Source organism: Solea solea, chromosome 20 (genome assembly GCF_958295425.1).
Source record: "Solea solea chromosome 20, fSolSol10.1, whole genome shotgun sequence".
Classification (NCBI taxonomy): domain Eukaryota; kingdom Metazoa; phylum Chordata; class Actinopteri; order Pleuronectiformes; family Soleidae; genus Solea; species Solea solea.
Window position 1 is genome coordinate 13142195 of NC_081153.1, and position 26976 is coordinate 13169170.

General features: G+C 37.6%; 4 protein-coding genes across 5 annotated transcripts; 3 read left to right on the forward strand and 1 right to left on the reverse strand.

The window, feature by feature from the left end:
- Positions 1-3380: 3380 nt before the first annotated feature.
- On the reverse strand, positions 3381-6609 carry LOC131446905 (4-galactosyl-N-acetylglucosaminide 3-alpha-L-fucosyltransferase 9-like). Of its 2 annotated transcripts, XM_058618283.1 has the most exons (3): positions 6394-6608; positions 6249-6288; positions 3381-5470 (listed from the first exon to the last, which is right to left on the reverse strand). In XM_058618283.1, the coding sequence occupies exon 3, from the start codon at positions 5461-5463 to the stop codon at positions 4369-4371; it is 1095 nt and encodes a 364-aa protein (XP_058474266.1). In that variant the 5' UTR covers positions 5464-5470; positions 6249-6288; positions 6394-6608; the 3' UTR covers positions 3381-4368. The 2 variants fall into 2 exon arrangements, with proteins under 2 accessions (XP_058474266.1, XP_058474268.1); XM_058618285.1 differs by lacking the exon at positions 6249-6288 and having other exon boundaries at positions 6394-6609.
- A 3859-nt stretch (positions 6610-10468) lies between these two features.
- Positions 10469-11548, forward strand: LOC131447868 (4-galactosyl-N-acetylglucosaminide 3-alpha-L-fucosyltransferase 9-like). The gene has a single exon (XM_058619950.1). The coding sequence runs from the start codon at positions 10469-10471 to the stop codon at positions 11546-11548; it is 1080 nt and encodes a 359-aa protein (XP_058475933.1).
- A 6161-nt stretch (positions 11549-17709) lies between these two features.
- Positions 17710-18929, forward strand: LOC131447869 (4-galactosyl-N-acetylglucosaminide 3-alpha-L-fucosyltransferase 9-like). Its single transcript, XM_058619951.1, has one exon. The coding sequence runs from the start codon at positions 17710-17712 to the stop codon at positions 18778-18780; it is 1071 nt and encodes a 356-aa protein (XP_058475934.1). The 3' UTR covers positions 18781-18929.
- Positions 18930-25118: 6189 nt separating this feature from the next.
- LOC131447870 (4-galactosyl-N-acetylglucosaminide 3-alpha-L-fucosyltransferase 9-like) lies at positions 25119-26272 on the forward strand. Its single transcript, XM_058619952.1, has one exon. The coding sequence runs from the start codon at positions 25119-25121 to the stop codon at positions 26187-26189; it is 1071 nt and encodes a 356-aa protein (XP_058475935.1). The 3' UTR covers positions 26190-26272.
- Positions 26273-26976: the final 704 nt, after the last annotated feature.

A 26976-nucleotide genomic window follows, 5' to 3' on the forward strand; every position in this document is an offset into this window, starting at 1 on the left:
GTGGAGACAAAACAGTAACAATTGTGAGCTTTTTGACCACAACATCATGCTTTGATGACATATGCCGCTTTTCCACTACATGGTCCCGGCACGACTCGACTCGCCTTAGCACAGCATCTTGTTTTTTTTTGCTTTTTCATTAGCAATACCTGGTACCTGGTCCACTGATTGGTCATAGTGCCATCACTGCAAGAAACATGAGGAAGACATCCAACACAAGAATCAAACCGAACTGTTGATCAATTAAAAATCATGATTACTTGCGTTAATCTCCAACATTTAGCATGGAAATGTCTAAAATCTCAATATTTAACAGAGGAGTCTGGTGTATTTAAGCGCGCCGCATCACAAACCCTGCCACTGTATTTCAGTCCAGTGACTGTCAGACGGAGTCTGTGCTCCAGTCATGCAGGAGGTACTGAACAAATATTTTTAATGAGCTGATTCTAATGATTCAGTTCAACTGAAAACAACTGCTTCACAACTCACTAGTCACTCGTTCGTGTGTGTGTGTGTGTGTGTGTGTCGCGTAGAAAACGAAGTCGCAGCAGTGTCATGCAGCCGTGCAGGGACGACTCCGTCCAGTTTGAGGAGGTGCAGTGCCATGCCGAGGCGAGGCGGGGCCATGTAGTGGAAAAGCGGCAATAATCAACTTCAGGTTTCTCCACACATTTCAGAACTCCGCATGGTGCCAACATATGCCTTCGGATCGCCTAGCTTGGCAAAATGTAAAAGAATAAAATACAGTTTTTCTCTTTTCTAATGAAAGATTTATATATATAGCAATAACGTTAATGTTACACATTCTTGCACATTCTATTAAGACAAATATAAATACCAACCACGTGGGTAGAATGCCTTATGAAAAATCAAACCATCTAATTTATGACCCATTTAATTTAATGTTTAATATTATGTGTGCATTATTCTTGCTCATTTACAAATCTCTGAATGGCCTTGGACCCAAATACTTTATTCCTGACCTCTTTCACTGTTATAAACCCAGCTCACCTCTCAGACTTGTTGGTCTGCTCACTTCTCCCAGAACAAAGCGTCCAGAAGCAGCCTTTTGTTTTTCTCTCCCTCAAACGTAAGTCCTGCCGTTGTGGTCCTGCTTCTACATGAGACTCTTTTAATTAAGGTCTTAAAAGAGCTTGTATTTCAAATTTGAGTTGGACTGTTTTTGAAATGTTTTTGTTCAATAGTTAAAATAAAGTAAATAAATGAAGTTCAATGAATAATTGGGGCATTTTATTGATGAAGGACCCACACGTTGTTAGTTGGGCAATAACAATGTTGCAAAGCCAGTTGGTCTGAGAAGGATCACCATGGTTACTCAAGGTTAAGAGAACAAGGCATGGTCTTTGGCAAAAGCAAATATTGTCTATAGACCTTTCAAATCTTTTGTGGTAACAGACGTTCCATATGTGCTCTTTGTGAGTTTTAGTTTTTTTTGCTCATCATGGCGTAGTATGAATCATTACATCATTTTAATTTAGCACCCTTCATATTTGACTGCGCACAATGTTGATGCTTGCATTCTATTATCCTAAAATATAAGGAGTGTCATTCATGCAAACAACGCCAAACCTATGTGCAGACATTTCTTTCGATAATAATACACAAGCATTTTACTGTGTTTAATGTCACGTTTGTTTAATGTAAAGAAGTTACTGTAATCAAGGTTCTGATGACGTTGCTTACAGTTCACACTCTTCGATGAATGAGCTGAATAGGAAACGGGTTCACTGAGCCAGTTGAAAACCAACTTTGTTGTACAGGTGATCCCCAACGTTGAGTTATAAGTGGTCACATGTCATACGGAACAGTGGGTGCAGCTTTATCGTTAATCATTATTAAGGATTTCACCTCTGAACTTGAGAAATCTTATTCTCAGGAAGAAATAGGATTTTCAGCACCACATGAAAAACAACAGCTCTTAAACTCACCTTGACTTCTATGGGATGGCTGTATCTCTTTGCTGTGCTGGAAGGCTTCTGTTACATATGAACACCTGAACATCTCAACACGACCTCACCCCCCCCCATCCAACAGGATTGCCCAGTCACATTCTTGCTTACATGACAGGCGTTTGCAGTTAGAACACACTTTGAGACACAACACATAATTGCTATTAAATGTTTTGCCTCTGATTACTAAAAAAAATATTATCACAATTGTTTTTGGGGTTTTTTTCTATGGATAGTTTTAAGTCTTAGTAGTTTCATGTAGGTTTGATTATCCCTGCCCTCCTCATGTCTTTGTTGCTGCGTTTGTTTCGGTTCACTTTAAGTTTCCTCCTGCTCTTTTGTTGTTTGCTTGTGCTGTTCTTCTCTGCTCCCAGTGTTTCAGGCGTTTGAGTTTTTCTTTTTGGCTTCCCCTCCTTGTTTGGATTGTTTTTGCCTTTTTTTGGGTTCTGATTTATTCAAGAATGAATGTAATGTCTGCCCTTCACTCCACTAGCATGTTCATCCACTAGTTTAACATCAGAGAGATGCAGTCTTACCCTGTCGTCTCTCATCTGCAGAACATGTGGAACAAAGTTGCTAAGATCTATAAAATAAGATTTTCACCTTCACTCAGAGTTAGGGGATACAGTCACTTGGAGACTGATGGAAAACACATGGATTTGAAGAGACGAGTGGATGAAAATAAATGTATTAAAAATTGAACAAAATAATGTGCTGACTCAAAATAAATGTTTGTGATGACAGTCTTTCAAGAGTCTTTGGCACTTGGACACAAGGAGGAAGATGCACAAGCGCACATGCACACTTGCTTCTGAGAAAGGAGACAGAAAACTATTAACAACAAATTCCATTTCCATTTGTTGTGTTTAATTTAATAAAATATCCTTTTACAAAACATATTATGACCAGCCTGAATTATTATTAGCCTGATTTTCTCCAACAATAGTGTGTAGTGTGATTTATGCTATGATTTGTACCAGACCAGACATAAATTGGATTGTAAACAGATTATCACAGACGTTAGCAAATCCAAAGGCAGAACATTTGATCGCCGCTAAACATGTCTTAAGATACTTAAAAGGTACTTGTGAACATGAGTTGAGTTTTCAGAAGAGTGAGGAGGATTTGGGGCTGAGAGCATTAGACAGATAGACAGACAGATAGATAGACTGGCAGGTACCATGTGGTTGAGGAATGCTGTGGGCCAACATCGCTGCTGTGAGGTACAGGTGCGTCACAGCAGGTTTGTCTGTGTTTCTCTGCGTTAAAGGGGGACTGATTAGATGAAATGGGAAGAACAGGTAAAAGAGCACTTGAGTGGGAGTGTAAGCCCTGTGACTTGTTTCATTTTCACACCGAGGACAAATAAGGGAGGGCAAACACAGAACAGAGAAACAATTCTTTGTCTGCTTGATTTAAATTGTTTTTATTTCTTTAATTGATTTTTTAAAATTGATTTTGTTTCAATTTCCAATGTACATACTTGCATCCGTAAAGCACTATCAATTGCCTTGTGTACAAATAAACGTGCTTGCCTTGCGAGCACCACCCACATTCTATCTTTGTAAGAGAGAAACTGTAACCTTTGCCTTGAACAGAGGAACTCTTGTTTGCCTCAGTTCTTCACTGAGACCCATCTTAGACAAACTTAACTAAGTAAATACCCCTTGAAAGATTCATTTCATATTCATATTTATTCATAATTTCACCAACCCAAAAATATAAATCGAGAAAGTGGGATAGAAATATATTCCTCTGTGGTTCATATGTACAATTGTCTTCATAACCTTAAATTGTAACCTAAAGGTGAATCTAGCAACTGCAAAGCTTTGTGTAAAGGTATCTAAACATTTTAATGAAGGTGGTTAAAAATACAAACTTTCAAACCTCAGAACATTCTCTTTTAGTTAAAAAAAAAACTAACTTATGCTTATGATTCTTTAGGAGAATCATAGGCTAACGTTCTTTGAACATTCTGTGTTAGTCGAGTATGTGATGATAAAAAAAAAAACAAAAACTGTTGAATATGCCCTAAGAATTGGTGAAAACACTGATGGGTTTGAATGTAAAGAAAATATACTGCCATACACTCAGTACACAAGTCTTGAAATGGAGAGCCAGAAGAGTAAGATAGTTAATTAGTTTTTATTCCAAGAAAGAGAGAAAGTGATTATGGCAACCTGTTAATGGCAACTCCAATGGGAAATATATCTTCAACGAGCAGGTGGTATTTTTCATTACAGTCAGACTGGCTTAGCTGATGATGAATGTTATTTAAATGGTTGATGGCATTTTCCTATTCAAACATACTAATATGTACACCAATAATGCATCAATGTAGTTTGTATACACAACGAGTCAAAGCCTCTCTGCAGCAGGACCACCACAGACTCCAGTGTCACTGGGACACCCACTTGTACAGATCCCGAACCACTCTATACTCATTGCTGAAGCCAATATGACGACAGGCCTGACAGACAGCAAGTGTAAACTTATGCTGCTCGTCAGTAAAATGACGCCTGAGAGTATAGAATCGGTGCCAAGTAAAGTACTTTTCATAAGCCTCTTTATCGTCGTCCAATTTGAGGAGGAATTCAGCCAGAGCAAAAGCATCAGGAAAGTCTTTTACGTGTATGAAGGAAGTACCAGGGACAAATTTCTCATAGTTTTTTCTTGGTGGGCCCAGAACTATTGGTACAGTTCCAACAGCGAGCGGACCATAGAATGTTTCTGTGATGTAATCTCTGTGATTTGATTCCTCAAAAGAAAGAAAGAACTTGCAGGTACTAATAGTTTGAAAATAGTTTTCCCCCTTCACGTTGTCAGCTGAGATGTCAAACACATCCACCTTCATGTGTTTTATAACCTCGTTGTAGTAGTTGAAACGCTCCACAGATGTCGTGTTGAGGTCATTGCTGTTAACAATCCAACAAAGCACTCGTTCTTTCTTTGGTGGAACAAAATCTGGGCCTGGGTTCTTCTTGACAGTTAGGTGCCAGCGAACAGGAATGTCTGCATCCTTCCTGTAGCTGGAGGTTAAATTAAAAAGGGCTTCGATGCCAGCGATCTTGCGCGTGTTTGGGGGCGTGTCCATGCTCAACCAGATCCACCTTTGAAATTTGGGTCTTGGTGTGGTGGGAAGGTTGGACAGGTCATCTTTGATATCATTGTGATGTATCAGAACTGCATGAGCTTTGGAGTATAAAGATCTATCATCTGTGAGTTCACAGTGATCCATTTCTAAAACATTCTTACAGTCCTTCAAATCAAACTTTTTGCTTTCAGGCCAAAACCAGAGCAGCACAAGAGGCTTTTTGGTCTTTGGCCGATTTGTGGCCACTGACTGTTTTTGAACAGCAGCTGGTTTGGGGTCAGGATGACATTTTGGAACTGGAAAAGACCTGTAGTACATTGTAAATAGGATGATGACTCCAGCCAGCAGCACGACCACGATGGACAGGGGTCGTAAAGTAGAACTTGGAGTGGAAGCCATCCTAAATCTGCAAAGAAAGAAGAAGCCCTTACTACTGGCAACACATTTCCTCATGGTATAAATGTCACAAAGGTTATAAACACAGTTAATGTCAACGGACTGTTAAAAGTTACAGTGTAATTAATGCTGCATTCAACCAAATGGATAGTCATTATGAGGAGTTTGGACCACTTAAAGAGGACTGCAGTGGCAAACTTAATTTACTCACTCAATTCCAAAGCCACCAGTTATGTGAGTTTTTTTTTTCCACATTTATTTCCACTTGCCCCGTACTTCCAAGTTACATTTCCTTCCACATGCGTCTAAGCTGCTTTAGGATCAACAACATGAAATATTCCCTAGATGTTCCAGGTTGTTCCAGTAACAAAACAACACTAAACACTAAAAAACCAAAGGGTTTTAATATCAACATGTCCATGGTACCTTTTATCTAAATAATATCAAAGGTCCACAAAACCACATTCCTTTCCTTGCAAGACTATTTAAACAAAGGCTTACTGTTTACTACGATCATTTAAACTAACACTAATCTAAAGTAACTCAATACCCTGTTACTTTATCTGTGGTTGGTAACGATCACTGTGGAAACTATACAAATGAATGTCAGTATCATTAATGTCCGGGTTTCATGTTGCCTTGTCTGTCCACTCCCCATCCCCCTGTCACATCGTCAGAAAACCAATCAATCAATCAATAAATAAGAATAAAAATAAGAATGGTCCACAAAGTACAGAGCAGTAATTAAAACCATGATTTAACTTTACAAAAGTGAATTATTGTCTCACCGTTGTATAAGCTGTGCCTCTTCTGTGACTGTGAGCACAACTTTGAGGAAGAAGACACACACACACACACACACACACCTGAGTAAAACTGAGTAATATTTGCCATAGAACTCGTGGTTGAATCCGATCCCATGGATCGGCTTACCTGCTCCTCACTGACACGTCCGTGTTGTGTTCGGCGGAATCAGGAAGTCAACAAGAATAACCAGCAAGTAAAGAAGTGGTGGAAAAGTCTGAGCATGGGACGGGTGTGATCATTTATCAGGAACTTTATTACAACACTGTTCTAATATTAGTTTGTTGCCTGCGTCGTATCTCAGCGGTACAACGCCGCACCCACAGTGTGCAGCGACTGGAATTTAACCACAGTTTTGTGACACACCTCTGTGACACGGGGAAGTGCTACAGACGCGCAGGTGTATGCAAAATAATAGTTCCAGGGCCGGTCCAAGCCTTTATGGGGGCCTAAGCAGAGTTCCAGGTGGCCCCCTTTGCCAAGATCTCCAACACCCGACTACTCTCAAAGGGTGGGTTTCAATCAGCCTGTTTTTTATTTGAACCACATTACAATAAAAAATAAAAATACCACATAAATACTTTTGAGAGAGTTGGAAAAAGTGGTGACTCTGATTGTTTATGTCAGCGAGCTTACTCCCAATATGCTGCAAAAAGTGTCAATAAATGAAAATTTTTGTTTTTTTTGGCTTTAAAAAAAAACATGTTAAAATTTGCATTATATTTTATGCTGAAGTTTGATCATTTTTATAATGTATGAAGACAGTGAACAGAAGAAACTGATTGAACTAGTTTACTAATGTGTTATGTACAATTTACCTGATGTAATATTTCACATTACTCTCTTGTGATACATGTCAAGCTCTGTTGGGGCATTAAGGCCACAGTGGCCCTAAGCAGCCACATTTATGTGTCAATGTGTGTGTGCATGTGTAGGTTTTTAACTGATCAATGATCAACCGCTTGCTACAGAGTAAAAGCAGTTGCAACGGGACACAGAATTATTCAGAGGTGTTAAGCTCTGCTGTTTTTTTAACCTAATTTTTCAACATAAAGCAGGAAAACTGATGACACACCAGACTAAACTTTCTGTGTGTGAGTGTTTTTGGTCATTTTATGTTATTGTTCTGACATTATTTGTATCAGACCTGACTCGTGTGTATGTAACAGAGTTAGAAATTACCTGTATTATGAATTCAAAAAGGCCTGCATCTGAGAATGAATGCTTAGTGATACAGTGGATGAACATGACCTACAGGAACTGAAAAAACATTTGAATATACGGACCACAACACACAAGATGTGGAAAATGACATGGACCCAGACAACAATTTTTTTCTCCTGAAGTATTCAATAACTGGATGGAAAATACATTTCCAAGAAGAAGTCAGGTACATTTCATTTGTGGGGATTTCAACATGGACCTCATAAATCCTACCAATCACAAAATGACAGATGAGTTCATCAATACAATGTATAGCATGAGCCTTTATCGAAAATCACTAGACCCATGTGAAAGAAATTCTTGAGTCATCAGTGTTGAGTAAATCATATCTTTACTGCATGCATGGATTTGTGCATGGAGGAGAGACACTGTCACTAAGGACGGTCTAAAATGGTCTCTCCCCTTCCTCCAAAAAGCTTCACCACTTATACAGAAACAGTTACAAACAGAACAAACACCACACCTAATATTTATGACCCCAGTAAATGTCATCTGATGTTTTACAAGATGCCATCATGTGCAGCCTTCACGTTGACCTTTCCCTATCATATAATCCCCCAGCATTCATTCACAGCTTGACTGTTAGTTAATTGTTGTCTTAGAACATTACAGGAAACAAGAAGAAAACTAGTTATTTCCCACATTTCCTCCCTTTTGACACAAAGTGTTAACATATGTTTGGGAAATCACATAGTCTCATCAAGTAATTCTTTTTCTGACTACACACTGCAAACATATAAGTATAAGTTCAACTTTTAGAATATCAGAATATAACAAGAGAAAAATAAAACAAACAAACAAAAAAAATCCTTTTGGACATATTCAACTGTAAATTACAATTGTATGTATCTTAACTTTACAAATAACCGTAATTAATGTCAACACCATCATAAACACCTTGAAGCAGAACACCAATTCCAAATTTCCAAATAACACACTCAGGTTGCGAGGTTCAGTTGTAACATAGACAAGTGTGTTTGATTGCCAACACACTTTGGACAATTTTCAGCACAAATGCATATTCAATACACTCTTTGCATTACACACAGACACACACAGTACAATCTCTTATTTTACAGTTTTTCTTTCTTTTTTCCTTTTTCCTTTCAGTCAGTCAACAACACTTATACCCCAATTACTATTTTTTTATTTAATTAATATGTTCATTTATTAGTACTGTTGTTTTTATTTTATTGTTGCTGTTATTTCTGAACATTTGAATCAAACCCCCAATCTATTATATATAATATATAACATTTTCACTAATGACATTGGAAAACAACATGTTTTCATGTTTATTATTTATTATCTTCATCTTTAATGTCTATGCTACTATAACAATGTCAATTTCCCCACAGCGGGACAAATAAAGGATTATCTTATCTCTTATAAAGCAAAGGTGGTGCTTTAATGACACAGCTGCACTTTGTGGAAGTGCTTTTATTTTATACCATGAGTGCTGAGTGTATATTACAGAACTACTCAAAAACCACAATACAAATAAATACAGGGAGATACATATCTAGCTAATATTTTTGAATGATTAAATCGATATTTTATTTGCTTCTTAAAAAGTGTTGTTTTCTTCGTGGAAAGGGTTGTTTGAAAATTAATGACACAACTCTAATTCCATATAATTTTAGCCTCAAAGATTTACACATTTCTGGGAGCCAAGCGACAGTATTGTCACATTTAGTTGGAAAACAAGAAAGGTAATATTTATTTATTTATTTATTTAGTCAGTTAGATCAATCGCCATCACACGTCATCTTAGTGTAGTTCACACAATACACATAACCGGAAGGGAAAGCGGGAGAAGCAAATGCTTATCTAGTCCCGCCCTCATTACCCACAGAATACATATTTTCATCGTACAATACATAATTTCATCATACAATTTTTTTTTTTTTCTTATGACAGTTTGACAAAAACATGTTTCAGCAGCAGGTAGCACTCAGAGATGCAGTCAATCAGACTCCGTGTATGTCTGTACATGTGTCCATATTATTCCGTCGTGAGTGACAGTCTTGTCTTCTTGCCTGGCATGTTACAACGTCCCAAAGTCCCAAAGTGATCCAATCAATAGAGATCAATTCATCAGGTTAACTATTGTGATTTTTTTTTTTTCTCTTATAAGGAAGGAGTTAGAAGGATCAAAGGTTGAAAATCTATTTACCTTTGACCTACACCCCAGCCCGCCCACTCCGCTCTCCGCTTCCTGCCTCCTCACTGAGAGGATTGCAGAGGCATTCACCGAACGAGCTCCCCATGGACTAAGACTAAGACAACGACTACGACGACAAAAAAAAAAAGGCAAGCACTTACTTGTACATCGCACTTATGACTAGCACTTTACAGTTTGGCTTATTTGAAGCAATTACTTACTTCTATCTCCTGTTTGTACCCAAATGTTTAAATGCACTTATTGTAAGTCGCTTTGGACAAAAGCATCTGCAAAATTGCATGTAATGTAATGTAATGTTGTCTGAATTGGCAATAAAAGGGCTTTAGGAGTTAAAGAGAGATATGTTCATGCGAGTAAAACATTTTTTTTTCATCAGCTCATCAGTTTTTGGGATAAATTAAAGGCATGTTTGGAGTGATTGAAGTTTTCCATAAAGCATTCTGAACTATCGGTAAAGGAGCCAGACCGTTATTCAGCCAGGGATGCTACACAAATCGCATGCTAATGTGGCAAACAAAAAGAAAGACTGATTACACCAAAATTCAAATAGCCCAAGGAAATACATAGTGAAATGTACAGGTAGGTGGAACACCTGCTAGGCATTGCTGCCAGTCGCACCTCCGCCGGTGCACACGGGTCAGCTGCAGGGTCATCAGTTTAGTATTTTTTGGATGTGTGAAATGAGAGAAATAAACAATTATGTTGTATGGTCATTAAAGCATTGCAAGACAGCACTTAGTTTCCTTATGATGTTGTTATGAGATCACATTGTTTCCTTTTTTGTTTCCACAGATAATGGCCTGTTTCCACAAAACGCTATGTCGGGCAAAATTAGCTTTAGTTGGCCTTGCCGTCACTTTTATTGCATTATTTCTATATTTTGAGTCACAGTCTCTTTTGTGTCCATCTACATCTACATTAGCTTATGAATTAAACGCTGACGGCACTGAAAAGCCCATCGTCCTGCTGTGGTTCTGGCCTCTTGGTGTGAGGTTTGATTTCAAAATCTGCTCAACCTACTTCAAAATTAGTAGCTGCATACTGACTGATGATAGATCCATGTACAGCAGAGCAGAAGGAGTCATTATCTTCCACAAAGATATCGACTGGCACTTGAATAACATTCCCAAGGACCCACGTCCATCTTTTCAGAAATGGATTTGGTTCCACGTGGAATCTCCGACAAACACACTGAAGATACCAGGTTTGGAAAACCTGTTCAACTTAACACTGAGCTACAGACGAGACGCCGACATTGTGGTGAGGAATGAGGTGACTGTCAAGAAAGAAGAGATGAAGGACGTCTTTGTTCTGCCTAAGAAAGACAAACTGTTGTGTTGGATTGTCAGTAACAATGCTGCGAGCACTGGAACAAGTACAAGAGAGAAATATTACAATGAACTGTCCAAACATATAAAGATTGAACTGTTTGGTTCTGCATATAAAGGGCGTCCGCTGAGCTATGAAGACTATTACCCAACCCTTGCTAGTTGTAAGTTTTACCTCTCATTTGAGAACTCGCTCCACAAGGACTACTTTGGAGAAAAGGTAAACGGGCCCCTCGTTGCAGGGTCGGTCCCTGTAGTTATGGGTCCACCAAGAGAACACTATGAGCAGTTTATTCCCAATGGCTCCTTCATTCACATCAATGATTTCCCTGACGCAAAATCACTGGCAGAGTTTCTACAGCAGCTGGACAAGGATGATAAAGCATACATGGGTTATTTTGAGTGGAGAAAGTATTATAAAGTGGTGCCTCATCTTTTGTCAATACAGAATGAATTCATTCATCCCATCTGCCTCGCCTGTGACCACATTTCAAAAGACAAGGAGTATCATGTAGTTAATGACCTTTATGAGTGGTACTTTACATGAAAACTGCTGTGACATCATTTTGTTAGAAGTTATTAGGCATTGCATTCTATTTATCTATTTGTAATTAATTTGAACATGTGTTCTCTTAGCTTCAGACATCTTTTGTAAACTAAAAGAAACATTTCACATTAAACAATTGCTTGAAAACATCCTGTATCCTTAGATCCTTATTACACTATATTTTGATACATGTTATTTTTACAATGCTATGTTTAGTATTTAGTATATTTGTAATGGACTTTGAACATGTTCGTCCACCTCAGCTCGTCATTTCACTGTAAACTGTGAAAACCTAGGGAAAATACACAGACAGTGTATACATTGTAGAACCGGAACAACATCACGGGCAAGATATTACCGTGAACTTTCTAAACACATAAAGATTGATCTCTTTGGATCTGCTTAAACTGGTCACCGGTTGAGCTTTGAAGACTTTTACCCAACCATCAGTAGTTGTAAGTTTTTCATTGGGCGATTACCCAATGATTAATTAATTACTACAGCACAGACATCTTTAGATTTTTGCCAGATAAATCAGAGATTAAGTGTGTTAACACTGTGTTCTACATGTTCTATCTGTCTGACGCTCTCCTCTTTATCAGCATCCGTGGCTCTCCTAAATGTGTGACATTCTTCTGCTCACTAGATTGTACATCATGGAATAATTGTTTAGGGCTTGAAATAAGAAGATTAGCATGTTTCTCAGTTGATTTCAAAGTGGTTAACTGTTCTTGATATCCATCCATCCATCATCTACCGCTTTATCCTCCACCAGAGGGTCACAGGGGGTGCTGTGCCAATCTCAGCTAGGTGGGGTAAACTCTGGACAGTTCGCCAGTCCATGGCAGGGCCACACACACAAAGACAAACAACCATTCACACCTATGGTCAATTTAGGGTGTCCAATTTACCTAATCCCCATATTGTATGTATACATCCATGCAGAAAGGCCCTACTGGGGCTCAAACCCAGGTCTTCTTGCTGCAAAGGCAAGAGCACTAACCACTACACCAACCGTGCAGCCCCCTGTTCTTAATATGTGCTCAGTAAAATGATGTAGATTGGTGTATTGGGGTTAATGTTATGATACTGTTTAAGGAAAGAGTTGAAGATAATTAATGGAAATGTTTCCATTCATGCTATTTTTCGTAACCCTTAGAACACAGATGGATTTTTCTTCCATTACTATGTTTAAACCTACAGAATACAAAGAGGCTATATGAAATGAATGCAATATAGTGTCTTACACCCTTTTTTTTTCAGCCCATCCTAGGCAATTTGATTAAAAAAAAATCATTTTCACCAACAACAGTATATAAACATACTGAAGCAAAAAATACTCAAAATGTTTAAAAAGAAAATTTGGACATACATTCAAAGTTCACATGGCTTGTTTCTATGAACAAAAAGAAAAGAAAAACAGTCTAATTGTGTGACTTTTGCACAATTATTGCTACTTTATATCACTACTAAGAATGTGATAATCAGAACTTTGACTTAACATGTAAGAAAATGGGCCTGAATAGCCTGAATATGTGACCTATAATGGACAGGTAAACACCAGTGGTACACGAGATTCCTCTGGTGGTACTTGGAGGAAAATCTGAAATACTGCTCAACTGTATATACCAGGGTATGTGTTCAGAGTGGAGCAGAGGAGTTTGGACCAGGGTGTGTAGTAAATGAAACAAATAACAAAACAATTCAAATAAATAATTTATTGTTATTATTATTAATACTACCTTTATTATTATTATTATTATTATTATTATTATTGATAATAATAATAATAATAATAATAATAATAATAATAATAATAAGAAGAAGAATGATGATGACCATTATTATTATTGTAATTATTATCATTATTATTATTATTATTATTATTGTTATGATATTATTAATAATAATATTAATAATAGTAATAATAATAACTTGAGTCACCTTATTGGTCGCTCCATTTTCATCTAATTTTTCAACACCAGTGTGTAAAGTATATGTGAGGATGATGAAAGAGAAAATGATCTTATTGGGAATAAATCTGTGTCCTTGCCACGCGGCTTTTCCCCACAGTTACAACACTTACAGCTTCACATTTCAGGATGTCATGGTCCTTCCCACACTTAGCACATGGCCAGTTTCCCCTGCATGATGCTGCCACACGTCCATATCTTTGACATTTAAAGCACAGACATATAAATACTCCTCTTTTCCTTGCTTGTCCAAGCTGATCCACATCTTTATATAACACAGTCATTGTTCCACGGGAAAAAACTCTCTGTTTTACATACTAAGCCAAATGATAAGATCAACGTTCAACTGTAGCTCCCAATGGTGAGGGGTGGTACTGCAGGCACATGTGACACAAAAAGATAAGTCAGGACGCTGCACTAAACCTTTCAAGTAATGACCTAAATCAAAAGCATCAACCTACTGCAAATAAGTGTAAAACATGTCCTGTTTAAAACACTGAGAACAGTATTGAGACTTTTGACTCACTACTTCATTGCTATCAGATAAAACTTGGCACATGTTTAACACTGGAGGAAACCAAAGGCACACCCCTAGTGCTGGGTCTGCTCTGCCCTTTGGTAAAATATTATTTAATGACTTCCTTATTGGTTGTGCCACCGTGGTCAGATTTTCAATCGCAAGAGGAGCTTGTTGGGTCAGGGAGCGGACTTTTATTCTTTTATGTGCCTGTTTTTTTTACTTAAACTCAAAGGAAAGGTGAGTGTAAAAGATTGATAATAATAATAATTAGAAAAATAATAATAATAATAATTGAGAGAGAGAGAGAGAGATTAAATATAAGCAAAGATATTTTGTAACACTTTACAAGAAGGTGCACAAGAAAGAATAAAGTAGGGCGCTGGGCGATATCTCGATATTTTAATATATATCAATATATTTCTAAACGAGATATAACACGGGACAATATCGCTTGTATCATTTTGTGTTAAACTGACAAAAGGCCTACATGGGCCGCAAGTACGCAACTATTTTCTCCAGAAGAGGAGTTGCTCAGTAAACGAAAGAACAATGGCTGGATCATTTGGAGATGGTTTGGTTTTAAAGTGTCAGATGACCAGCAGCAAAAGGTTTTCTGGAAAAAATGTTTTCAGTCTTTTGTCAAGCACTTGTCACACAGTGTATTTCTCACACTGAAAACACAAATTATAAAATTTCTCATTATCGTTTATCATTTTGGTAACCACAACGTTATCCAATCTGTTTGTGTTGTTTCTTTTCTTTTTGAAATAACAGTTTGCAGTGCAGTTGCAGTAAATGCGTCAGTGGAAAAGTGTTTATTGTTACTGTTATAATTGTAACAGTATTGAATTTTTGAATTAATTACTGTATATTATTGTCATGCAGGAAAGAGATTTGTTTGATTTTACTCAAGGAGCCTTTTTATGTCAGTGACCTGTGACATTTGGCATGTGGCTTTAACTAATAAAAGACTGTTTGTTTATTTTTTTAAAGGGTTTGGAAGACATTTTATCTGATATGCTAATGAGTGGGCGATTACCCAATGATCATCTTTAGATTTTTGCCAGATAAATCAGATTAAGTATTTTATATGAACTGTGACTAAGTGTGTTAACACTGTGTTCTACCTGTCCTTGTACATACTCCACAATAACAGAGACATGTGTTGTCTCTCCCAGGCCTGAGAGAAAAGAATGACATAAGTGTGTTGTACATAATAATTCATTCATTATTATTATTTATTTATTTTTGGCTCTTTCTTGTTGTCATTCAATCTTAACCATAGCCCAGTCTGAGCTTTGGGTATAGAAGTGAAGATATCAGGGCGCGACTTTACTTGCTCACTCTAGTATTTGTCATCGTTATCAAACCTGCATAAGCATCCGAGGGCTTCAAACCACTTTCAAGGAAATGTCTTGGAAACAAAGAAAACTGAAAATAAATCCTTCTCTAAATTATTATTTTTAATAAGCTTTTTCATTAGATAAACATACAAATAAAATGGGGAAAAAAACACGCAACACTGATCCAAGAGAAAAGATGCAGAGAGAGAAACCCATTATACAATAAATAATAAAGTCTAATTCCATTCTAATTGAATAGTTCTGCCTGCTCTCTCACGGAGGGGGTCTCACGTTTAAATTTCCCAGGTAGCCGACCAGGCTGGTCAACGTCACTTTCCACCTTTTTGATCAATAAATAAAATATATATTGAAGCTAATATTGGACAGTTAACCAACACAAATACCACTACTGACTTTAACAATAACAATAAGCATGTGAATGGAATGTTAGAAAAACCGCTGGGAAAGATAATTGTCATATTGCACGAAATTTCCTGCGGTCAGTATGGTCAAATAGGTAAGATTATTATGATTATTGTTAGTAGTATTATTATTATTATTATTATTATTATTAATAATAACAATAATAATAATAACAATAATTATCATCATATTCTGATTGCCTTTTGTGTAATTAACATGAAAACATGTTTAAATGAAAACACGTAGGCCTGCAACTTTGGGAAAAGTCAGGGACCAGCAGGATTTATTTTTTTATTCAACAAAGTTATTGCATAGGCTATTTGGGGTTCAAAGCGGTCAAATTGACCATCGTGGCTGTTCAATAACAAAAGTTATTGGTAGCCTATGCACAGTAAAAAGTTAATGCCTTAAGTTATTAAATTGTGCTACTAATTATAAGTGAAATGGAAATCCAGAGTTTTGGTCTGCGTGTTTTTCCTCTGTGTTTTAATAAATGTTTGTTAACAGAATCACCTTCATTCTTTCATTTGATTTGACATTATGGCCAAAGCAAATCGGAGCTTGATAGAGTTTTTTCTGGTTCATTTGCTCTACACTCTCAAGCATTGCTCGACACACGATTGGGACACTGTCAAATCACCAACTTCCATCTTCAGATCCCCAAAGCTTTAGGAAGTTGGGTTATTTGTAAAGATCTCTATAACGTCAGAAAGCCTACGCAGTCAGCAAAAGAGCCACATGTGGCTAACGGACCATAAGTTCCCGACCCAAGGGCTACAGTATTTAAAAAAGTATGCATTGGTTATATTGTCAATTAAAAGATCCCATAGCCTGGAAGTGCCCATTAACGCTGCATTTTTGTGTGTATCGGCGTCGTTACCTCGTTTATGAGGCCCTAAAAGTCCATAACAATCAGTTTGATTGTTTTCCTGAGCTCTACGACGGCACTTCCGTTGACTAGTTACGTCACTGGTGAATTTCACCACTCCTCTAAACAGCAGCGCCTCCTAGTCCGGGCACTAGAGTCCGGGCACATCCGGTGACGTACTTTCAACCGTAGAAGAAGAAGAACCACTTTCGTTGTAGCTGCTGAGCTCCGTACAACCGATACGCTCAGCAGCTACAACGAGAGTAGTTCTTCTTCTTCTTCTGCGGTTGAAAGTAGAAATATAAAGCAGGACACAGCATCAAACTTCACCTAAAGGAAGGAGCAGTGCCAACAATACGTATATAACTGTCTTTGTGTGCTTGTTTTGTCGTTTAGCATTAGCGATAGCTGGCCACAGGCTAAGCTACACGCTACGCTCGTGTTTCATTTGCAAGTGTGTTTATCATCTCGGTAACCACAACGTTATCCGAGCTACAGGCGTCCTGCAGCAGTCTTTCACTTGTCACAGTGTCTTCTGACTCTGGGTCAGACTCCGGATCAAATGCGTTAGGGATTACGGCATGACTCAATGTTTTGATAAATGTTTTGATGATTCATTTACAGAGCAATCCCTGCAAAGTTTTTAGGTTAACTAGACTAGGATTAGTTTGTATCTGACAGGGTGGGGACGTGGGCGCAGTTATTTTTGGTGTACCGAATTATGAGAATCGGTTCATTTGTTCAGTACTTCCTGCATCAGTCACTGAACAGAAATACAGCGGCATGGTTTGTGATGAGGCTCTTTACTCGCGATCGCAGGCTTTCAGCAGTGCTGTCGCTAAATACCCCTCTGGAGATGAACCCACATTTTCAGAATTGATCTACATTTCGGCATTGTTCGCTTTGATTCTTGTGTCGGACGTCTTGCTCATGACTCTTCCTGCTTCAGTGGAAGATTTTAGCTGTGCTTTAGCTGAATTGCTGTCAATTAAGTCATGATTTTGTTTCTTTCCTTTTTTTTGTCCCCACAGATGATGGCCGTTTTAAGTAAACGGTCACGTTTGGCAAAAATAAGTGCTATTTGCCTTGCCATTGCCTTATTTCTATATTTTGAGTCACAGTCTCCTTTGTGTCCATCTACATCTACATTAGCTGATGAATTAAATGCTGACGGCACTGAAAAGCCCATCGTCCTGCTGTGGTTCTGGCCTCTTGGTGTGAGGTTTGATTTCAAAATCTGCTCAACCTACTTCAACATTAGTAGCTGCATACTGACTGATGATAGATCCATGTACAGCAGAGCAGAAGGAGTCATTATCTTCCATAAAGGTATCAAATGGTACTGGAATAACCTTCCCAAGGACCCACGTCCATCTTTTCAGAAATGGATTTGGTTCCACGTGGAATCTCCGACAAACACACTGAAGATACCAGGTTTGGAAAACCTGTTCAACTTAACACTGAGCTACAGACGAGACGCCGACATTGTGGTGAGGAATGAGGTGACTGTCAAGAAAGAAGAGATGAAGGACGTCTTTGTTCTGCCTAAGAAAGACAAACTGTTGTGTTGGATTGTCAGTAACAATGCTGCGAGCACTGGAACAAGCACAAGAGAGAAATATTACAATGAACTGTCCAAACATATAAAGATTGAACTGTTTGGTTCTGCACATACAGGGCGTCGGTTGAGCTATGAAGACTATTACCCAACCCTTGCTAGTTGTAAGTTTTACCTCTCATTTGAGAACTCGCTCCACAAGGACTACTTTGTAGAAAAGGTAAACGGGCCCCTCGTTGCAGGGTCGGTCCCTGTAGTTATGGGTCCACCAAGAGAAAACTATGAGCAGTTTATTCCCAATGGCTCCTTCATTCACATCAATGATTTCCCTGACGCAAAATCACTGGCAGAGTTTCTACAGCAGCTGGACAAGGATGATAAAGCATACATGGGTTATTTTGAGTGGAGAAAGTATTATAAAGTGGTGCCTCATCTTTTGTCAATACAGAATGAATTCATTCATCCCATCTGCCTCGCCTGTGACCACATTTCAAAAGACAAGGAGTACCATGTAGTTAATGACCTTTATGAGTGGTACTTTACATGAAAACTGCTGTGACATCATTTTGTTAGAAGTTATTAGGCATTGCATTCTATTTATCTATTTGTAATTAATTTGAACATGTGTTCTCTTAGCTTCAGACATCTTTTGTAAACTAAAAGAAACATTTCACATTAAACAATTGCTTGAAAACATCCTGTATCCTTAGATCCTTATTACACTATATTTTGATACATGTTATTTTTACAATGCTATGTTTAGTATTTAGGATATTTGTAATGGACTTTGAACATGTTCGTCCGCCTCAGCTCGTCATTTCACTGTAAACTGTGAAAACCTAGGGAAAATACACAGACAGTGTATACATTGTAGAACCGGAACAACATCACGGGCAAGATATTACCGTGAACTTTCTAAACACATAAAGATTGATCTCTTTGGATCTGCTTAAACTGGTCACCGGTTGAGCTTTGAAGACTTTTACCCAACCATCAGTAGTTGTAAGTTTTTCATTGGGCGATTACCCAATGATTAATTAATTACTACAGCACAGACATCTTTAGATTTTTGCCAGATAAATCAGAGATTAAGTGTGTTAACACTGTGTTCTACATGTTCTATCTGTCTGACGCTCTCCTCTTTATCAGCATCCGTGGCTCTCCTAAATGTGTGACATTCTTCTGCTCACTAGATTGTACATCATGGAATAATTGTGTAGGGCTTGAAATAAGAAGATTAGCATGTTTCTTAGTTGATTTCAAAGTGGTTAACTGTTCTTGATATCCATCCATCCATCCATCATCTACCGCTTTATCCTCCACCAGAGGGTCGCAGGGGGTGCTGTGCCAATCTCAGCTAGGTGGGGTAAACTCTGGACAGTTCGCCAGTCCATGGCAGGGCCACACACACACACACACAAAGACAAACAACCATTCACTCTCACACTCACGGTCAATTTAGGGTGTCCAATTTACCTAATCCCCATATTGCATGTATACATCCATGCAGAAAGGCCCTACTGGGGCTCGAACCCAGGTCTTCTTGCGGCAAAGTCAAGAGCACTAACCACTACACCAACTGTGCAGCCCCCTGTTCTTGATATGTGCTCAGTAAAATGATGTAGATTGGTGTATTGGGGTTCATGTTATGATACTGTTTAAGGAAAGAGTTGAAGATAATTAATGGAAATGTTTCCATTCATGCTATTTTTCGTAACCCTTAGAACACAGATGGATTTTTCTTCCATTACTATGTTTAAACCTACAGAATACAAAGAGGCTATATGAAATGAATGCAATATAGTGTCTTACACCCTTTTTTTTTCAGCCCATCCTAGGCAATTTGATAAAAAAAAAATCATTTTCACCAACAACAGTATATAAACATACTGAAGCAAAAAATACTCAAAATGTTTAAAAAGAAAATTTGGACATACATTCAAAGTTCACATGGCTTGTTTCTATGAACAAAAAGAAAAGAAAAACAGTCTAATTGTGTGACTTTTGCACAATTATTGCTACTTTATATCACTACTAAGAATGTGATAATCAGAACTTTGACTTAACATGTAAGAAAATGGGCCTGAATAGCCTGAATATGTGACCTATAATGGACAGGTAAACACCAGTGGTACACGAGATTCCTCTGGTGGTACTTGGAGGAAAATCTGAAATACTGCTCTACTGTATATACCAGGGTATGTGTTCAGAGTGGAGCTGAGGAGTTTGGACCAGGGTGTGTAGTAAATGAAACAAATAACAAAACAATTCTAATAAATAATTTATTGTTATTATTATTATAACTACCTTTATTATTATTATTATTATTATTATTATTATTATTATTATTATTATTATTATTAATAATAATAATAATAATAATAATAATAAGAAGAATGATGATGACCATTATTATTATTGTAATTATTATCATTATTATTATTATTGTTATGATATTATTAATAATAATATTAATAATAGTAATAATAATAATAACTTGAGTCACCTTATTGGTCGCTCCATTTTCATCTAATTTTTCAACACCAGTGTGTAAAGTATATGTGAGGAAGAGGAGGAGGATGATGAAAGAGAAAATGATCTTATTGGGAATAAATCTGCGTCCTTGCCACGCGGCTTTTCCCCACAGTTACAACAGTTACAGCTTCACATTTCAGGATGTCATGGTCCTTCCCACACTTAGCACATGGCCAGTTTCCCCTGCATGATGCTGCCACACGTCCATATCTTTGACATTTAAAGCACAGACATATAAATACTCCTCTTTTCCTTGCTTGTCCAAGCTGATCCACATCTTTATATAACACAGTCATTGTTCCACGGGAAAAAACTCTCTGTTTTACATACTAAGCCAAATGATAAGATCCACGTTCAACTGTAGCTCCCAATGGTGAGGGGTGGTACTGCAGGCACATATGACACAAAAAGATAAGTCAGGACGCGGCACAAAACCTTTCAAGTAATGACCTAAATCAAAAGCATCAACCTACTGCAAATAAGTGTAAAACACGTCCTGTTTAAAACACTGAGAACAGTATTGAGTCTTTTGACTCACTACTTCATTGCTATCAGATAAAACTTGTCACATGTTTAACACTGGAGGAAACCAAAGGCACACCCCTAGTGCTGGGTCTGCTCTGCCCTTTGGTAAAATATTATTTAATGACTTCCTTATTGGTTGTGCCACCGTGGTCAGATTTTCAATCGCAAGAGGAGCTTGTTGGGTCAGGGAGCGGACTTTTATTCTTTTATGTGCCTGTTTTTTTTACTTAAACTCAAAGGAAAGGTGAGTGTAAAAGATTGATAATAATAATAATTAGAATAATAATAATAATAATAATTGAGAGAGAGAGAGAGAGATTAAATATAAGCAAAGATATTTTGTAACACTTTACAAGAAGGTGCACAAGAAAGAATAAAGTAGGGCGCTGGGCGATATCTCGATATTTTAATATATATCAATATATTTCTAAACGAGATATAACACAGGACAATATCACTTGTATCATTTTGTGTTAAACTGACAAAAGGCCTACATGGGCCGCAAGTACGCAACTATTTTCTCCAGAAGAGGAGTTGCTCAGTAAACGAAAGAACAATGGCTGGATCATTTGGAGATGGTTTGGTTTTAAAGTGTCAGATGACCAGCAGCAAAAGGTTTTCTGGAAAAAATGTTTTCAGTCTTTTGTCAAGCACTTGTCACACAGTGTATTTCTCACACTGAAAACACAAATTATAAAATTTCTCATTATCGTTTATCATTTTGGTAACCACAACGTTATCCAATCTGTTTGTGTTGTTTCTTTTCTTTTTGAAATAACAGTTTGCAGTGCAGTTGCAGTAAATGCGTCAGTGGAAAAGTGTTTATTGTTACTGTTATAATTGTAACAGTATTGAATTTTTGAATTAATTACTGTATATTATTGTCATGCAGGAAAGAGATTTGTTTGATTTTACTCAAGGAGCCTTTTTATGTCAGTGACCTGTGAAATTTGGCATGTGGCTTTAACTTATAAAAGACTGTTTATTTATTTTTTAAAGGGTTTGGAAGACATTTTATCTGATATGCTAATGAGTGGGCGATTACCCAATGATCACCTTTAGATTTTTGCCAGATAAATCAGATTAAGTATTTTATATGAACTGTGACTAAGTGTGTTAACACTGTGTTCTACCTGTCCTTGTACATACTCCACAAGAACAGAGACATGTGTTGTCTCTCCCAGGCCTGAGAGAAAAGAATGACATAAGTGTGTTGTACATAATAATTCATTCATTATTATTATTTATTTATTTTTGGCTCTTTCTTGTTGTCATTCAATCTTAACCATAGCCCAGTCTGAGCTTTGGGTATAGAAGTGAAGATATCAGGGCGCGACTTTACTTGCTCACTCTAGTATTTGTCATCGTTATCAAACCTGCATAAGCATCCGAGGGCTTCAAACCACTTTCAAGGAAATGTCTTGGAAACAAAGAAAACTGAAAATAAATCCTTCTCTAAATTATTATTTTTAATAAGCTTTTTCATTAGATAAACATACAAATAAAATGGGGGAAAAAACACGCAACACTGATCCAAGAGAAAAGATGCAGAGAGAGAAACCCATTATACAATAAATAATAAAGTCTAATTCCATTCTAATTGAATAGTTCTGCCTGCTCTCTCACGGAGGGGGTCTCACGTTTAGATTTCCCAGGTAGCCGACCAGGCTGGTTAACGTCACTTTCCACCTTTTTGATCAATAAATAAAATATATATTGAAGCTAATATTGGACAGTTAACACAAATACCACTACTGACTTTAACAATAACAATAAGCATGTGAATGGAATGTTAGAAAAACCGCTGGGAAAGATAATTGTCATATTGCACGAAATTTCCTGCGGTCAGTATGGTCAAATAGGTAAGATTATTATGATTATTGTTAGTAGTATTATTATTATTATTATTATTATTATTAATAATAACAATAATAATAATAACAATAATTATCATCATATTCTGATTGCCTTTTGTGTAATTAACATGAAAACATGTTTAAATGAAAACACGTAGGCCTGCAACTTTGGGAAAAGTCAGGGACCAGCAGGATTTATTTTTTTATTCAACAAAGTTATTGCATAGGCTATTTGGGGTTCAAAGCGGTCAAATTGACCATCGTGGCTGTTCAATAACAAAAGTTATTGGTAGCCTATGCACAGTAAAAAGTTAATGCCTTAAGTTATTAAATTGTGCTACTAATTATAAGTGAAATGGAAATCCAGAGTTTTGGTCTGCGTGTTTTTCCTCTGTGTTTTAATAAATGTTTGTTAACAGAATCACCTTCATTCTTTCATTTGATTTGACATTATGGCCAAAGCAAATCGGAGCTTGATAGGGTTTTTTCTGGTTCATTTGCTCTACACTCTCAAGCATTGCTCGACACGCGATTGGGACACTGTCAAATCAGCAACTTCCATCTTCAGATCCCCAAAGCTTTAGGAAGTTTGGTTATTTGTAAAGATCTCTATAACGTCAGAAAGCCTACGCAGTCAGCAAAAGAGCCACATGTGGCTCACGGACCATAAGTTCCCGACCCAAGGGATACAGTATTTAAAAAAGTATGCATTAGTTATATTGTCAATTAAAAGATCCCATAGCCTGGAAGTGCCCATTAACGCTGCATTTTTGTGTGTATCGGCGTCGTTACCTCGTTTATGAGGCCCTAAAAGTCCATAACAATCAGTTTGATTGTTTTCCTGAGCTCTACGACGGCACTTCCGTTGACTAGTTACGTCACTGGCGAATTTCACCACTCCTCTAAACAGCAGCGCCTCCTAGTCCGGGCACTAGAGTCCGGGCACATCCGGTGACGTACTTTCAACCGTAGAAGAAGAAGAACCACTTTCGTTGTAGCTGCTGAGCTCCGTACAACCGATACGCTCAGCAGCTACAACGAGAGTAGTTCTTCTTCTTCTTCTGCGGTTGAAAGTAGAAATATAAAGCAGGACACAGCACCAAACTTCACCTAAAGGAAGGAGCAGTGCCAACAATACGTATATAACTGTCTTTGTGTGCTTGTTTTGTCGTTTAGCATTAGCGATAGCTGGCCACAGGCTAAGCTACACGCTGCGCTCGTGTTTCATTTGCATGTGTGTTTATCATCTCGGTAACCACAACGTTATCCGAGCTACAGGCGTCCTGCAGCAGTCTTTCACTTGTCACAGTGTCTTCTGACTCTGGGTCAGACTCCGGATCAAATGCGTTAGGGATTACGGCATGACTCAATGTTTTGATAAATGTTTTGATGATTCATTTACAGAGCAATCCCTGCAAAGTTTTAGGTTAACTAGACTAGGATTAGTTTGTATCTGACAGGGTGGGGGCGTGGGCGCAGTTATTTTTGGTGTACCGAATCATGAGAACCGGTTCATTTGTTCAGTACTTCCTGCATCAGTCACTGAACAGAAATACAGCGGCATGGTTTGTGATGAGGCTCTTTACTCGCGATCGCAGGCTTTCAGCAGTGCTGTCGCTAAATACCCCTCTGGAGATGAACCCACATTTTCAGAAGTGATAAGTCTTTTTAACTGATCTACATTTCGGCATTGTTCGCTTTGATTCTTGTGTCGGACGTCTTGCTCATGACTCTTCCTGTGACAACGTCACGCAGAGTGTCAGCTCAGCTCGCTGAAGTACAAAAAAAAGTAACAGGTACCAGGTACTATCACTAATGGAAAAGCAAAATAACCATGCTGTGCTGATGAGTTACTGTTACGAACCTATGATTTGACTGCTTCAGTGGAAGATTTTAGCTGTGCTTTAGCTGAATTGCTGTCAATTAAGTCATGATTTTGTTTCTTTCCTTTTTTTTGTCCCCACAGATGATGGCCGTTTTAAGTAAACGGTCACGTTTGGCAAAAATAAGTGCTATTTGCCTTGCCATTGCCTTATTTCTATATTTTGAGTCACAGTCTCCTTTGTGTCCATCTACGTCTACATTAGCTGATGAATTAAACGCTGACGGCACTGAAAAGCCCATCGTCCTGCTGTGGTTCTGGCCTCTTGGTGTGAGGTTTGATTTCAAAATCTGCTCAACCTACTTCAACATTAGTAGCTGCATACTGACTGATGATAGATCCATGTACAGCAGAGCAGAAGGAGTCATTATCTTCCATAAAGGTATCAAATGGTACTGGAATAACCTTCCCAAGGACCCACGTCCATCTTTTCAGAAATGGATTTGGTTCCACGTGGAATCTCCGACAAACACACTGAAGATACCAGGTTTGGAAAACCTGTTCAACTTAACACTGAGCTACAGACGAGACGCCGACATTGTGGTGAGGAATGAGGTGACTGTCAAGAAAGAAGAGATGAAGGACGTCTTTGTTCTGCCTAAGAAAGACAAACTGTTGTGTTGGATTGTCAGTAACAATGCTGCGAGCACTGGAACAAGTACAAGAGAGAAATATTACAATGAACTGTCCAAACATATAAAGATTGAACTGTTTGGTTCTGCACATACAGGGCGTCGGTTGAGCTATGAAGACTATTACCCAACCCTTGCTAGTTGTAAGTTTTACCTCTCATTTGAGAACTCGCTCCACAAGGACTACTTTGTAGAAAAGGTAAACGGGCCCCTCGTTGCAGGGTCGGTCCCTGTAGTTATGGGTCCACCAAGAGAAAACTATGAGCAGTTTATTCCCAATGGCTCCTTCATTCACATCAATGATTTCCCTGACGCAAAATCACTGGCAGAGTTTCTACAGCAGCTGGACAAGGATGATAAAGCATACATGGGTTATTTTGAGTGGAGAAAGTATTATAAAGTGGTGCCTCATCTTTTGTCAATGCAGAATGAATTCATTCATCCCATCTGCCTCGCCTGTGACCACATTTCAAAAGACAAGGAGTACCATGTAGTTAATGACCTTTATGAGTGGTACTTTACATGAAAACTGCTGTGACATCATTTTGTTAGAAGTTATTAGGCAGTGAAGACACTGAATATCTCAGGGTTCTAATTGTTAATTGTTTTTTTTATAATTTATAAATTTAAATCTTTTGTATAAATACAAATCTGATTTTTCTACTTTGAGATGACAGATGAGAAAGAATCATGATCATATTCTTTTTTTTTTCCTGTTTCCTAAAATAAAAGCTTTGCCTGTCCAGCATTTGCATTCTATTTATCTATTTGTAATTAATTTGAACATGTTCTCTTAGCTTCAGACATCTTTTGTAAACTAAAAGAAACATTTCACATTAAACAATTGATTGAAAACATCCTGTATCCTTAGATCCTTATTACACTATATTTAGATACATGTTATTTTTACAATGCTATATTTAGTATTTAGGATATTTGTAATGGACTTTGAACATGTTTGTCCACCTCAGCTCGTCATTTCACTGTAAACTGTGAAAACTGAGGGAAAATACACAGTGTGTACATTTCTGTTAACTGTATGTTTATTTGGCATCATCAAACTTATATGTAATAACAGGTCAACACGTTTTATATATTTCTGCAATGTTATTGTCCAACAATGTTGCTTAAAGCTCACAATCCAATACATTAATTATTAATAATAATAACAATACTATTAATAACAGTAATAATAATAATTTGAGTCACCTTATTGCTCGCTCCATGTTCATCTAATTTTACAACACCAGTGTGTAAAGTATATGTGAGGATGATGAAAGAGAAAATGATCTTATTGGGAATAAATCTGCGTC

Coding starts and splice junctions, on each gene's coding strand:
- LOC131447868 (XM_058619950.1), top strand. CDS start 10,469: ATGGCCTGTTTCCACAAAACGCTATGTCGGGCAAAATTAGCTTTAGTT.
- LOC131447869 (XM_058619951.1), top strand. CDS start 17,710: ATGGCCGTTTTAAGTAAACGGTCACGTTTGGCAAAAATAAGTGCTATT.
- LOC131447870 (XM_058619952.1), top strand. CDS start 25,119: ATGGCCGTTTTAAGTAAACGGTCACGTTTGGCAAAAATAAGTGCTATT.
- LOC131446905 (XM_058618285.1), bottom strand. CDS start 5,463: ATGGCTTCCACTCCAAGTTCTACTTTACGACCCCTGTCCATCGTGGTC.